The 15745-nt window shown below is 52.2% G+C and overlaps 2 protein-coding genes across 2 annotated transcripts; both read right to left on the minus strand.

Moving 5' to 3' along the window:
* Positions 1-248: 248 nt before the first annotated feature.
* CSUI_008435 (uncharacterized protein) lies at positions 249-3461 on the minus strand (the record flags this gene model as incomplete). The annotated part of the gene is made up of 4 exons (XM_068068568.1): positions 249-1151; positions 1515-1571; positions 2092-2139; positions 2677-3461. A coding segment is annotated over one exon (495 nt), but the record flags the coding sequence as incomplete, so codon positions are not given.
* A 982-nt stretch (positions 3462-4443) lies between these two features.
* CSUI_008436 (pyruvate dehydrogenase kinase) lies at positions 4444-15744 on the minus strand. The gene is made up of 12 exons (XM_068068569.1): positions 14167-15744; positions 12935-13230; positions 12137-12211; positions 11417-11509; positions 10721-10772; positions 10150-10203; positions 9704-9802; positions 9091-9140; positions 8179-8253; positions 6840-7184; positions 5662-6327; positions 4444-4767 (listed from the first exon to the last, which is right to left on the minus strand). Exons 1-12 carry the CDS (start codon positions 14801-14803, stop codon positions 4669-4671), a joined length of 2541 nt encoding a protein of 846 aa, XP_067919453.1. The 5' UTR covers positions 14804-15744; the 3' UTR covers positions 4444-4668.
* Position 15745: the final 1 nt, after the last annotated feature.

A 15745-nucleotide genomic window follows, 5' to 3' on the forward strand; every position in this document is an offset into this window, starting at 1 on the left:
CCATTGTGTCGGCCGCCCAGCACCCGAGCCTGCTGACGCATCGACCCAAAAACGCCAGCTTCCCGGAGGTGTGGGCGACAAAAATGAGGGTATCGTGATTGCTTCCTCATGACTCCTCAACGCTGTGACGGCGAAACAGGCTGCGGCGAAAGAGAAGCAGAGACCGCCTCTCAGGAGCATCATGCACTATTCTGGGAACGATGTGGAACAAGGCCGCCGGCGGCGGGCGGTCGCCTTCTGCACCAAATGCACCCCGGCTATACGCCACTCTATGAAAGGCCAGTCGTCAGTTTTGAGAACTCTGCATTATGCATGGCGAGTTACTTCCGCCTCGTCTCTCGGAACACGACGCCACACCGCACACGTAAAGAAGACTGTATGTCCCAACGAGACAGTACCAACATCCCTGAAAAACGTGCGTCCAGCAGAGCGTCCCTGACACACAAGTGGCCACGACTACATGCTGCATACGTATGCGGAAAAAAAACAACGAACAGGGACTGAACTCTCCTGTTTCTTGACACTGCTGCCAAAACATCCTCAAACTACCAGCCAAGACCAGCCGCGTCAACATGAAACCAAAGAGTCAGCATGCTTCAGAGCAAGCAACAGGAAGAGTGCAGTAAATCCCGAGTAGTATACACCCCTCCCGTTGCCGTTATGTTTTAGAAATAGTTTCCATGTAAGACCGGAAGTCTCTTCTACCTTTCGCTAACGACGCTGCCGTGTGTCACACGGCTTAAGCACGGAATACCCGTCTGGGCCGAAGGTGTAACCCCGCTTGCAACACCCCTCAAAAGCTACACTACATTTCTGGTAACAACACACACCTAGGAAGAGTCAGGCTGAATGGAAACTCCCCATGGGGGTACCTCGTACCCGGCGCACCAGAAAAACCATAAATCGGGTACAATGGTGTCCCAACACCCTCGCACTTCTTAGCTTCCCCAAGCACGGACCTCGCCACAATGTTTCTGTTGGTTCGGCGCAGTGGGAAGAAACGTATTTACTGCGGCTTCGGAGCTGGCTCCTTCTCACTGGCATCAACTAAATCTTTAGAGTTTCTTCGCTGAAACTCGACCATTTTTTCTGTCGCTCTTCTGTCGAATTCATGCTTTTCGGGCAGACGCTGCGTCACCAGTTCCTCCGCCCTGCACAGACGAAAATGCACAAGAGAAAACGGCAACCACAGTCTGTCTGTTGCTCCGGAATACAGGCGCCAGAGAAAAACTCCGAAGGCCAGAAAGGGCAAAAACAGTCTCTGTCTACCCTGCTCGTCACAGTTGAGAGACCCAGCTCCCGACGGTCGGTAAGTCCTGGACTTGCCATCCACACTGTCCGGGTGTGTGTGACGACCTGAATCGCACCTGCACGTATGTTTCTGCCTGGCCACACCACTGACAATGCGTGAGCCGCCCCCAGCCGATTGCTGACTGACGCCGGGTGAGGAACCATTGGTCTAATACCACTAGGACAAAATACCAGGGTGAGCACAATCCGCAGAATGCACTTACTTGTCAACCAGTGTATCGATTTTCTTGATATCGAACTTGTCATTCTGGTTGAGCGCCCTGCAGCAAGAAACCGGAAGTGCACTTGGCGTATTCACCACAGAAACGCGGCTTTCACATGCACGCATTTCATATACTCCAAAGATGCACGCACGGTGACATATGAATAGACATCTCTGTAATCGAGAGGCGTATGTTTAGACCCTGGCACAACCGATATAACGTAGAACCACAGAACTGTGCCAATACAGTTCCGTCAAGCAAAACCACCCGCCATAAATACGACCAGACTGAACAATTCTACGTAAAGCGAGGACGAAAACACGGCTAGAATCCCCTGGATTGACCGGAGCATGTGCCACATGGCTCTCACGATTCGCAACCCCCTGTGTAAGAAGTAACAGACAAAACAATACAGAAAATTTACTCCGCGACTTGAAGACTGAACCCCAAATTCTGGGCACAGACAGATCAGGCTGCGACCTCTCGCATTGCATCCGTCCTCTTATGACAGTATTCCCTAAAAACCTATGTGACGGTAATCCGGACGCGTTTATGCCTCGAGGTCGACGCAGCTTACTGCTCGATTCCCGATATATCCGCTGGCGTTGACATTGTGACTCCTACCCTGAAAGCAACACAGCAGAAAAAAAGCTTAACCGAAGTCGGACAAAAAACATGCGTCGAGCCAACTCCGATCACCGGAACGTTTCGGGGACTCCTACGTCGGAAGACCTCACCGAAAAAAACATGCACAAACTGCGACTACTGAGATGGCGCACCGAGGCCATCGACCGGCAAAAGACGCGCAGCAACCAAATAGGGCGGCAGGCGCAACCGCGCCAGCACCAACGAGCACGTAGTCAGATATTCCTAGGAAGTACAGCGGAGCCCGTGAAAACGAGGGAAGCTGCAACTGCGTTCCAAAACCGCCCTACACGAAATGCAAACGCCGAAAGTGCCGTTGGGAGTTTCTCGGCCACATCTCAGGCCGCAGCAGACTGACAAAGCACGCCCCCGGATTGCCACAGTTGGAAGTCAACCAAAAGCTGGTCGTCAGAGTAGGGAGAAAAGTACAGCGCGACACCGAGGTAGACTACGACGGCAAAAATCACCGATACTGGAAAGCCTGGGCAAGCGACACTTCTCAAGCTTGGTCACTCACGTCAGATTACAGATGCCTAGCAATTAGCGGCGTGCTGCCGTCGGGGTCCAGGAACAAAAACAAAAGACTGTCGTCAGCAGAAATTCCTGCGAAAGAAGAGAAATTCCAAGCTTCTACGCGAGAGGAGAGGATGACACACCGTTCCCCTGCGGTTGCTCACAGTCGGGTCGCTTGTCGCGACTGGCTGCACGGCGCTGGGAAGTCGAGTCACTTGCGCAAGCGTCGCGTCGCTGCGGCCCGGCGGACTCGTCGCCAGGAAAAAAAGTACGTGGGTAGCACACAGCTGCTGTTTAGAATTTTTCTGGCCCCGGCCGGGCCCTGCGCGGTGCATGTTGGTAGCGCGTTTCCACTACATTGCTACGTGCGAATGAGCAACTTTCTTGGGCGGTTGTCGGAAACTCACCGAAAACCAGCTTATTTCGGGGGTAGTCTGAGCAAGGGCTGTGGCAGCGAGTGCGGCCTGGGTAGCTCTTCGTTAAGTCGCATTGCAGGCTGTACACACTGCGCCTGCCCCAAAGGAAGATGCGTGCGGAAACTTCAGCGCCCACCGAGACTTTTTCTCGTGGAAGAGAACTTTCCTGCTGTCGTTGTCGGCCTCGGAAGCTTTTCGGCCTTTCTTTCTTCTCTCGCCTGCGCGGCAGCTGTTGGTGGTTCCCTTGTGCTCCGGTACGGGGAAAAACAGCCTGTCCCCTGTTTCTAAGCGTAGAAAACGTCAGCGCTGTTCTGACCGTGTCAACGACCCCAGGCGTACTACCCCAAACCTTTGGGTGACGTTTACGTGTGGGTAGGTCTAGCATACTGACGGAGAAGCGGTGCCGCATCGAGCTTCGGGGGGCCATGCGAAGGTCGGGGGCTGAGAAGGCGACACATCTGTGAAGGCCACTACAAGGCGCTCTTCCCGAGTCGCCCTTAGCACGGCACCGTACGCGACCGGGTTGTGTCGTGCGATCACTAATAGACTTACATCCCGACGCACCAGCAGTGCAATGCCGTAGATACTTCCAGCGCTTGTCTTGCGACAGATGGCATATGCCTTTGGAGCATTGCTCCAATCCGTATTTCTTTTCAACGAAGCTCGTTACGGCCGCTTTGTTTGTCCCCCTCTTTCGGAACCAAGTCCAGCAGCTCTCCGCTGCGGTACCGTGCGGACGTGGGGACAGTTTTCTAGGTGACTGCTGCGGCGGCTGGTCCGAGTACTGCCTCTGCACCCGCTGCAGGGGTACAGTTGCCAATGATACGCGGCAGTCGACCGGGCCGTACTGCTGCGAGTCAAGACTTCGCTAGACCGTGATGTGTTCCGGGGCGCTGCAGTGCCCCATGGTGTGGTGAAGCAGTCTTAACGGAATCCTGTGACCCCTCGAGGTAGCCGGATGCGCGTGCTTAGTCACCGAGGAAACGCACCCGCAGAACAGTCAAGCGTGGCTGCTCTCTAGACGGTGAAGTGATAGCAGGCCCTCCACATCAGCAGACGCAGGGACATTCGTGTATTTGCTTGGTACGGCACGGGAGATAAGGGCAGTCCTGCTGAGTGTCAAAAGCGACCGCTAGGTGACACCCTGTTTACATAGTCTCGAGAGGAACTCTCGAAGTTCGGTCGGCTACATGGCTTTCGGGAGGCTCTGCCAGAGGGCACAGCTACGGGCGTCCCCCCTGTTCGGGTACAAAGTGTTTCAACATGTCCGTTGCGCCTCTTTGAGACAGAAAGCGAGTTCCGCGTGCTGCCAGCCAGTAGGGACAACTGGATGGGCCTACATATGCGGAGCGGATAAGGGGAATGACGCTACACATAGCACCAACCTTCCGAACATTGACAGGAGTGCATACACAGTCAGTCAAAAGCTGCCGCGAACAGTGTACGGACCCGTCTACACACATTTGCCCGGCTGTTTTGCGGACGCCCCGGCTGTTTCGCAGCGAGCGGGCTGCTAACCTCTGTGACCGCTGTGACTACTCCCGCACACCCCGGTCGATCAGAGCATATCGTGACCCTAGCTAGTCACGAGGCAAGCTGAGACGTTCTAATTCCTCAGCGGTGCGAATTTCACCACCGACACTTGCTCCAAGTGGAAAAGTGCTGGGAGGCATGCGTTCCTGAAGGCACAGACAAGTGAACCGGCCCGACACCATGTACACGGTGGGGACCTGTAAACACGCGAAACACTGTTCTGCACGGTTCATGCTTATATCGAGAACTAGGTCGGCCATTTTATTGGTTCAAGCAGCCGACAAGAAGTGACCATGAGAGCTCTATCGGCACCTGGCTCACGAGAGGAAAATGTCTGGGTGCAGAATGACACCATCGATCTCCGCATCGGCAGCTGCTTCACAACCGCCCGTGAGGCTACTGTCCACTTCAAATTCCTGATCGCAGGTATAGCGCAGATCGAAATACGGGAAGGCTGGAGGCACTGCCGCTGCACCCTAGGACTCGAGGCCGATCGTCGAAAGATGCTCGTTGGTAGCCATGACGGCACTGTTTTGGTGGATCAAGGCGGTGGTCGCCAGGACGCGCACCCAAGAACAACACGCGAGGTAAGGGCACACTAGACTAGTCTTTTATTAGATACGACACATCCCCTGTCACCGAAATTGTTCACACCTTCTAACCTTGTATGCGACTCATAGGCCTTCGGTGAGACGCACCTAAGCAGCATGTGTTTTCGGCAATAGATCAAACTCAGCAGACGCCAACGAAACACGCAGCAGACAGGCACGCACAAAGACACTGCTACGTAACTGAGCAATCAAAGTGATCTGCGATCAGCAATCAGATACCTTAGTCCCTGAGCGTCCCTCCAGCAAACATGACAGAGTTCCGATACTCTGCGAACTGCAGGGAGCACATGTGACTTGCTGCGATCGCTTTTGAACACCTGGCTTCTCTCTTCTGTGCCCCCAAGCAGCTAGACTAGTGCACACTCCGTTCCGTGACGATACAAGAAAGCGAGACCCCCGCGTCTACGCACCAATTTACGAGTCTCTTACCTTATCACCAATCCTGTTAAGATACAAGTACGCGTCACTCCCGTGGAATGGAAGCGAAAGAATATCGAGTCTTCCGCCCAAGTAGGACGCATAGAGTCTGCTCAAAGGAAGCCCGCACCCGAATCCTGCCAAGGGGGAAACTGGTGAGGGCCCGGTCCCAACTGCACTTTCTGCTTGTCTGTGCGCAATATGTTGTGTGCCGTTGCTTGGCTTGTCTGCCTCGCTTGTCCCCGAGCTAGTTCTCGAGCCGCTCTCCGGGCTAAACGCTCGGGACTTCACGTCTCCACCTGAACATGGGTCGGGGCAATCCTCTCGCGAAGCAGGGGATGACGAAGCTGTGCTGACGCCTGACTGAGACCCTATATAACATCCAGAAGAACCGGAAGCACTGACAGGAACAACAGCGGCACCGGGAATCATAGGTGGTGCGGCGTCCAGGGAACCAACTGTGGGAGGTGACGATGGAGCCCCGTTTGAAGGAGGATCAGTAACCGTCACAGTCCGGGTTTCCTGGTGGCTGATTCCAATTTCAACGGGCCGCGCTGTAGTGTACATGTAAGACCAGATCTTCTCCGTCGACTCCTGGCCCACTCCACCTCCTTGGTCTGACATCTCCGCAAACACGACACCAGAATACGGCCAACAACAGCCCATGTAGCACCCGGACTGAACAAGGGAACAGAGTTGTGTGCAACGCGTCGATTGACCGCTCAGGGAACACACCAACGGCAAACAATCGCACCGGTCCCGCTATGTCGGTGGTGGCTGTGAGAGGTACAGGGGGCCTCGAGGGCAAGGAACCATTCCGCGAGTGCCGCTCATTTCTCCGAACAGTCTTAGGTATAACGGGCTCCCACCTGAAGTGCTACAATTCAGGTATTTCCTGCTTGCAGCAAAGCCACGGGGACGAAGGCAGGGTCAGAGTCCGTCCGTGTCTCATACCACCCACTTCAGCTGCCTTCACGTGCGGCGTTTAAATTCAGAAAGTATAGCTACACTGAGCTATTGTACAGAGACTGATGAGTGCAAATATTCATACGTACATGCTAGACTGAGCTATCATACAGAGACTGGTGAGTACAAGTATTCATACGTACATAGCTAGATACGATAGTCTACTACAGATCTTCTGACACACAGCCAAATGCCCACTTATCCAGACATGTACGCAACCTTACCTTGATAGCGATAACCCGATCATCGCCAGAAACAACGATCTGAATCGGAGGCAACTTGGTGTCTGTTTCTGCAATACTAGTCTCATAATGAGGGGGACGGCCAAAGTACACAACAGATGCATCATACTCATCGGCGCTCAGAACTGCACCTCCAGCAGAGGAGTCTCCACCCCGTCCGGAATACCACAAACTCGCCGTTGAATCATCGGCCTCGTCTTCCCGGAAATGACTTGCTCCACGTGACAGCAGAGACCGGCTCTTATCTTGACGCCTGGCCACTTGTATGTCACCGCGAGTGCTTGCAAAGGCACTGCCGAAACGCTCCACGGTTGCGCGCATCGCATTCTGTGAGATGTATGGTGACAGCAAGGGCTCGCATTGGGATGAATCTGGAGTGAGGTCTCAACCTCCACTGATGCACGTCCAAGTATATGTTTTCATATCTGTAGTTGTGGAGGTCAACCAGCACGGCATTTAGTGAGAGTCAACAGCGTCAGGAATGCATGATAGGTAAGAAGGGAGAAGAGCTATGTCGAAGGACTCCCTTCTTTCCTGGAAATACGAGAGCGAAAGCGCAGGACATCGGCGGTTTCCACGTGCGACCTGTCAGGAGTCCCAAGCATATGAAAATGGCAGCTAGTTGTCGTTTCAGGCAGGAGATACACCAAAGAAAAAATAAAACAACCAACCCGGAATGTAAGCAAGCCAACAGTGGTCTCCAAGCATTCCCGGGTCAGGGCACTCCCCTCTAGCTCGCTAGTGAACGTTGGCGTCCCTGTTGTGTGTTAAGGTAAGGCATCTACGGTGCAACCATTGTAGACGGAAATGCCTGGCGCCGTGTCACCATGCATGGAGAGGCAAGTTGTGATGTAACACGAGGACGAGCAGCAAAATCAGCCATGTATTTTTTTACCCCGTGATAGAACCGCTCCAACAGGCCCGCCGTGCCAGCTTTCCCTTGTGGGCAAAGATCCATCTGTCTGCAACGCATTGACCTATATATATATATATTTACGTACATACAGCGGCAACAATCCGCCTTGAATCCGCTTGTGTAACAACAAAGCATGTCTGAAAGGACAATCTTCCCTCACACAGCTCGGCGAATGGCTTCTGATCTACCGAAAGTACTGGCTCATCCTGCAGAGTGTGTTGACTCCATCACGAGGAACTATCTGATTGATCTAAGCCATTCTTGAGCCACTTCGAGTATAACAGTTTGGATCACCTCCTACAGTAGGATGCCCGGAGAACTCAAGATATCCATTGGGAATGGAGTCTCCAGAAGACATGTGAAGTTTCTGTCGGAGTGAGAAGGGGGCTGTGTTCAGGTGGTTACCTTGAAGAGCTCGAATAGAATATAGTATAGATACTGCGGGACGCATGCAAAGCGTTCCTTCTCGTGGTTCCAAATCTGTAAAACCGGAGACATCACGAAACACGTGAAAGGTGAAAAATCCCCTACTGTGTCTCATAGCAATTGTCCGATACACAGAAACGACTTTTGCAATCATTCGCTGGGACAATGGTGACACGCCATCGGCAGTACGGTCGAGCGCGACCATTAGCCGCGCAGACTAAGTCTCGGCGAAAAGACGTCCGAAGCAGCAGATTTCATGTACAGTCTCTGCCGGCAAATCTTAAACGGAGAGGTACCGGAAGCTCCGTAACGTGTCGTCCTTCGCAAACCGTACATAATAGACACAGAGAGACGTACACATTCAAGTACCAAAACGAAGAACACCCGCCCCCCAACGCACGCAGGGCACGCATGCGCTCTCCTGTACTACGCGGCGACTCTTCCGTGCCTTTATCGAACCAAATTCACGAAGAGTGCCTGTAATCTTACCCCTCTAGAATCGCTACCTCGGCATCACGTGGCTAGAGATCCCTCTCTGTGGATGAATCTGCTCAATCACCCGCAGGTAAAACCTACGATGTGGCTATGTAAGCAGCCCTCTTCGCGACTGTCGTCGTCGCACAAACACTTTCGACACATGTAACATGGCGTACGGGAAGAAGCACACCGGGAATCTAATGAAGGCCAAGCAAATCAGAAAGAGGGGTCTTGTCCGGCTACTTTACTGTAGAGGGCAACCCAGGTTAACAGGCAAGTGGGAAACAAGCTACATGAATTGAGAAGACGTACCGTACATTGATGAATCATATCCGTCATTGCATCAAGAGTGCATAGGAAACTTCTATCAAGATTGTACACGAAACTTTCTATACAGTAGTGCACGGGACTTACCATGACACGAGGGCAGCATCCATAATGATAATGACAGAGCTTCTCCGCGTCTAGAAAGAGAGAAGCACCATAGAATAGTTTAACAAACGTCTCTGCTTGCACCACAAGAGAGCCGGGCATGTGTCTACAGACAGAAAGAATGGCGGCACCTGAAGGACTGGACGCCACCGTCTGTGCGGGTTTTTAGCCTCCTTCACTTGGGCGGACAGGACAACGGTGTGAATGGGTTCACTAGCGGTAGCTGACGGCTCCTATTCCCTATCCAGCAAGAGTGATCTAACATAGAGTCGGCGTGTTTACTAAACCCCGCTTAACGGGGGTACCAATGATGGCTCAAAACCCTAAAACTTTTTTTTTTTTTGTAAGCCGCTGCAGTTGCAAAGCCTATTCCCTTTCAATATCTCTTTGACACCACGCCCCTCCTCTGCTTCGCACCTTGTCTCTAAGGTACTTGTTCAAGAGAAATAGAGACTGACCATACCCTGTGATTGTGTGAGCTTGCATGATGAGCACCTTTGTTTTCTTTTCACCGCGTGCACGCAGACTGCGTACACCGGGGGACACGCTAAATAATAACAGTCGAGGGTGAATCTGGCAGTTCTTTACAACGCACCTCCCGCGGCTTTTTTGATGACCTGCATGGGGTCACACTCTGCAGACAGAAAGACAAGTGAGAAGGCACTTAAGGGAATAGACCCTAAATTCACACCAGCTAAAAATGCAACACGCCAACAGAGTGCAGCCAGAAAGAGGGGCAAACAGCAACGACGAGGGATACACACCCAGCGCCGAGACGTCCCAAATCCTGAGGACCATACACGAGTGAAGTCTACAGGAAAGAGATAGCCCTTGATATCGTTTTCGCGTCGTAGAGGGGTACGGGACCAATTCCGCTAAGCGACCTGCACACTTTTGAGGCCATCCATACTGTGTCATCTATCTGAAACGGGCCGGTGCTTAAGCAAAAAAAACAGCGGTATTCCCCTTTTCGAGACGAAGGAATCTGTTGGTCAGCAGCTCCAGTAGACACCTTTCAGCGCCCTTTCTAGCTTCACTCACCGGAGTCCACGATGCCTTTAGGAGACAGGTAGGCGCTTGTGAGCATCTCCGTGCCTGTAAATTATAGAAGACAAAAACTGATACAGTGCGTCTCCGCGTGTCTTGAGGGAGAATTCTCTTTCCCGCGTCGAGATGGTCTTTCGCACCGCGGAGGCGTGCAGGCCACACCCCAGGTGGTTCAAAGGCATATCGTATCGTTCATGTCGTGATATGAGAGCATGAGCAGTATGGCTGAGTCAAGAGGAGGTGAGCACAGGGTAGGTATCTTGCCCCAGATACATACCGCAGGGAAGCGAATGTATACTTGAAGTGTTTTCTACGGAATCCGACGTAACCATACACAGGTGTCTTTCAAAGCAGAGAGACGTCTGTGGGAGAGAAAGACGAACCCGCACAAAGCAGCCGGCGTCATGAGCAGTCTCATAGTGTACGCTCACCAAACAGTTAGCCGCTGTGACGGAAGCACATACGCGAAAGCAACTGAGAGCTGAGCTGGTCGCTCCTCTCGGAGATTCGGCTCCACGCGAATACCCGACTCTCATCCATACAGTACGGGTGAGACAAAGCTTACCTATTCTAGAGAGAAAGAAGCTGTTCAAAAATTCATCGACAAAGGCGTCCGTCTGCAACCACAAAACTCACGCGCCAGTCAACGCTACGCACTTGGACGTGAAGTCAACGCGTGCGGACACCAAAACTAGCAACGTGGAAACAGGTGTCAACACAAACACTTCATCTATGACACGTACAAGCGACCTGTCGACAGTACTCTAGCGGAAGCGTACACAGACGGTATACGCAGATGGCACACCTCACGCATACACGCGAGGGAACGTGTCATAGAGCATGCCCCCATCTAAATACACAGGCCCGTCAAAGATCTGTACACGCGCGCTCAAACAAGCGCACTTGGGCTTCGCTGACATGGTCTGCTATCTCCATTCGTTGCCGGGGCGCTACTGACGGAGGGAGACGCGCATACAGACAAGATTATCAGACTTTTACACCATCTAGGCGGCTAAGCAACACGCGCCCCATTCCCTCTAGTCACCCACATACATGGCCATGGAAGCAATTCAACAAACAACGGATACAAGGATGTGTCAAGCATTCGAGCTCTCGGGAAAGCAGAGGGCCGGGGCATACAGTGATAGCGGTGAAACGCAGATATACATAGGCGCCTAGAGAAAGCAGTCCCTGATATTGAGCTTCGCGTGTCTGCGCTGTATGTACGCACTGACGTGTGCACACACACGCGGCGACTCACGAAGATCTGCGGCCAGCGTCGCTTCAAGTTCCGCATTCCTGTTACCAGCAACGGTGCAATGGGAGCGTGTCTGCGTTTCAAGTTTTTCAGAAGCTGCAAGTCGAGAAGAAAACGCAGAACTGAAACAATCGAAACGAATCGGCAGGACCAGGAGAACTTACGGCGATGAAAGAATAGGAAGAAAAAAAGTCGGCATCTATCAGTCGCTGCCTAATAGATACTCGTTCTCTTGCCCTCCCTGAGAAGTCCGCTATCGGTAAGGCCAAACGGTTCTGCCCCGCAAGAGACGTAGAAAAAGCATCTACCTACTTTTTGAAATGATGCCTGAAGGAGCAACCGCCCCCCCTGAGCGTCTACTGCGTGAAAGCGGAACCAATGACTCCCTTTTTCACTACTCTGTCGCCTGTGGCACATATATCAAGAAGTTCCTCTCCCAAGGCCCTGTATACTGAAATACTGAAACCGAGAGTCGGAGATCGATCAGGGACAAGACTGCCGTTTGGAAAGTAGACTTGTTACACATGCAATCGATCCGGTATCCACTAGGTCTGCTACAAAGGCAATGCACCATTCAGATTGTAGGCTTATTATTACTATTGTAACACCGATTTTATACAAGCATCTCCTGAGAAGCAAAAAGTAAACGATTCCGTTCTCCCCCATCGGCTCTGAAGACGTAAGCAAGTTCACCTGACACACGTTAGCCAAGCAATCTCTCACCCTTGCAAAGTCTTCCTTATTTGACCAGGAGCACATGCGCAGTTGCTTGAAGCTTTCCACGTACAGCTGTCTAACCTGTTCGCGGTACACCAACGCCCAAGAAACGAAAAGGACATCGAGACTTACATACGTGGGGCGGGGGGGGACGGCACCTGCCTGATACAGTGTAACACTACACTTGAGCTTACGCCAAAACATACATTGTTGTTAGTTAGGTGACTACTCATGGTCTCGTACGTGAGTGTCCTGGTAATATGAAGAGGCAAACTTTTTGGAGCTGCATGCGGGAGACAGACTCATTTTTTTCGATCTCGTAAGCCCAGACATAACTGAACAGCTCTTCAGTGAGGAGGGTCTGCCACCAAAGCCAGAAAGCCCAGAAAGGATTATTGCTCGGTCTTCTATTCCTGTACATACTGTTTTCCACAGCAAGTCGTCCCCGTGGCATATACATATATATCCACTCTAGCAAGTGTACGGAAGCACGTGTCATTGCACGAAGTACTTACATCTAAGCAAGTACACCGCTTCTGAAATGGCAGAATCGAAGCAACCCACTCCACTCAAATCTTGTTCAGTGACAGAGGCTGCGCATAGACCAACTCTCCGGCAGCATACGCGCGAAGCAGTGAGGGGCTGGCTCTTGAAGCCTGTTGATAAAGGCTGAAGCTAGAAGGAGTCGGTTTCATTTTTGTCTTCAGCACGTAACTGTGTACGCACATAGCATTCCTATCTAGAAACGCATCCAGCCCTCAGACGTATAGAGAGACAGGTGCATCTGACAGGCCACCACCTCACCTGTAACACAAGCCGCTCTTCGTTGAACATTGGGAGAGCTTCGATCTGCTTGATGCGACTCGCAAATCTCACCGGCAGCTCCACAGATAGAAATTGTTCTACACTGTCTTCTTTACCATGCGAAAAAGCACACGCGTCTCCACACCCATCTGGATGGTCAGGGAGTAAGGGAGTAGATGAGGTGCTTTGAGAAGATCCAGCAGTGTATGGACCTTTAAGATACGCAATCTCATGGAGAGCAAGTGGACGACAAGAACGCATGGCAAACTCGGTAATTTCGGCCATTAGCAGTTGATCTGATGGCGCATGAGACGTGAGAAAGAAAAAGATAGATACAGGTCGAGGGACAATCCTCACGTTCAACAGGGCCTTTCTACTGCGGACAATACAGACGAGAAGAGCGTTGGTAAGATTACCAGGAAGCGTTCCAGTGATACGGAGAAATGAAGTTTGACTCGCGCATCTCTAAGTACCCACGCCGTCTTCGAAGCAGAATGACAAAGCGCACGCAGAGTGAACCAGTCGGCTCTGTCGGAGAGGAAAAGAGAAGAAATGACTGAATGGGACTCATAATCATTGTGTTGACGCCCGCCCGCGGAGAAAGGAGACTCGAAGTTTCATGTCCTAAGCAAACTCAAAAAAGGGGTACCCGTGCTTCTACTTAGACACGGAGGTAGGTCACATCCCACCTGCTTAGTAATAACCTGTACAGACACTGCCCGATGTCGACGCGTTTCCTTGCCCGGAGGTAGGTCACATTCCACCTGCTTAGTAATAACGTGTACAGGCACTGCCCGATGCCCACGCATTTCCTTGCACGAACACCAACATGACTAGTATTCTTTTGTATTGACAAGACTCCACCGAAATGAGAGGAGAATGCACCGTCGCACGCTGAAGCAACAACGATCGATATCGCGTTTCCGGTCTCCACGGAGCACTACAACCGAAGGAGATACATCACGGGAGATTCTGACTATATCACAAGAACAACTGTGGCATATAGCTGCTCAGTATGATTGGTGTGTGAAATGCCAGGCGTCCCACTGGGAACTGCAGACCACCCGCTAATTCTTGGTATTCTAGCCCTATTAACAGCACAGAGGGGCTCTGCCTCGGGAATCCGTGAATACAAATGTGCCGCCACCATGAGGGTGACTACGTGAACGAAGAGCCTCGTCATTTGGCTGGCGCAGCTTCCCCCCTTGGCTAGCTCGACTTATGCATCTTACCATGACGCTCTTTACTGAGAATCACCTGGGAACCGCCACTGCTCGGAGTCACCGTGAAACACCTCCTCTGCACAGCGTAGATTCCTCCTCCTTCGGGCCTTTCTGTTAGCCGGCTACCCGGACTAGCAGAAAGGCAAGGGGACGACGCAACTGTTGAAAAGCCAACTTCGTCACCAGCTCCTGTCCAAATGGAAGAGGCGGAGGAGGATGCGGAATGGTGCAAGATGGCAAATGAGCCCTTTTCCCCGGTTCTTTCATGAGAAGAGAAAGAAGTGTTCATGTCAAGTCGAAACGCGCTCTGTCCGGCTTGCGGTATTCGGAAACAGTCCTTTGTCTCAGCGGAGGAGAGATGCGGTGCACATAGACATCCTCTCTTCCTACTTGTTACACACGGGACAGAAGAGAAAACCTTGGGGGGGAGAAAGGACCGGCATAGCTTCCTTGAAAAAGTCATTTCAGGCGAGCAAGAAGCAACGGAGAAAGGGAGAAGGGATAGCGGTAGTGGCTGTCCACGGGAGCAGGGAAACAGGGAAGAAAACGATGAAAGCAAGCACGAACAAGAGGGCACATATGACTGGCGTAAAAAAGAGGCGGCCTTCTGGCCCACTGGGCCGCCGAGTGTAGCGCCTCGAGCCATTTCTGCCGAGGAAGTAGAAAAAGAGGAGCCTGCTAACAGATAGCCGAAATAGCGAGATCTCAGGTCATTGTCCCTTCACCTGCAGCAACGAATGTCGCTCTCCTTGCCGTGTCAATGTGGCCTGTCCTCTCCCTTGCCAGGTTATTTCAAATTGAGGGAGCACGCCGACTCTTCGACCCGGCCTGTCGAGTAGACAGGTGCAAGAAGCGAAAGTAACAAAAAGTCAGGTGTCAGTACTTCGCGTGAGTTTCACGTTCGTGTGAATCAACAAACACAATCGAGTGACAGTGAGAGACCATAGCTTGCGGATCGGTCAAACAGCAGTCTCGGTCCGAGCACCCCTGCTCTCCCCTCCTCACATGGCAAGGAGACTCAAGCAGTCATGCCTTCTTGCGAAAGCACAAGTGCTCAACTCAAGTGGCTTGTGGCCTCGCCTCTTCTTTTTCGGCCATGCACACGGGATTAAAAGCGGAGTTCTAGTCATCCCGACAGGTTTGGAGTCACCGATCAAAAACCGTACTTTCTCTCTCGGTCAGGGAAGACCGTCGAGACCGCCTTCAAAGGAATGCCATGGTGAGATAGTGCGAAGAACCAACAAGTGGAACACCCCTGCTCCCTGAGGGCCACCAAACGAGAAGATGTTTGCCCTTTTGTGGCACACGATCGGGGCCTTCTGAGTTTGTCGGGCAGACGACTGTTTGCATGCCGAGCGAAGCTAGCGACTCAATTGTGCTTCATTCGAGCCCGTTTGGTTGCGAGTATATCAGGCCACTTGCCCGAGCCTCCTTCATCTCCTGGGCCCGCGCTTCTGTGTTCGCGGTCTGACTGTGGTGAAAGAGAGGTGTGCCCAGGCAGCGTGACATGAAGTTCTGCTCACGCAAACAACGGCGCGTAGTTGCACGGGTTTGGCCCAAAAGGGCATGTACGACCAGCATTTGCATG

The sequence above is a fragment of the Cystoisospora suis genome, assembly GCF_002600585.1.
Source record: "Cystoisospora suis strain Wien I chromosome Unknown contig_4733, whole genome shotgun sequence".
NCBI classification, from domain to species: Eukaryota; Apicomplexa; class Conoidasida; order Eucoccidiorida; family Sarcocystidae; genus Cystoisospora; species Cystoisospora suis.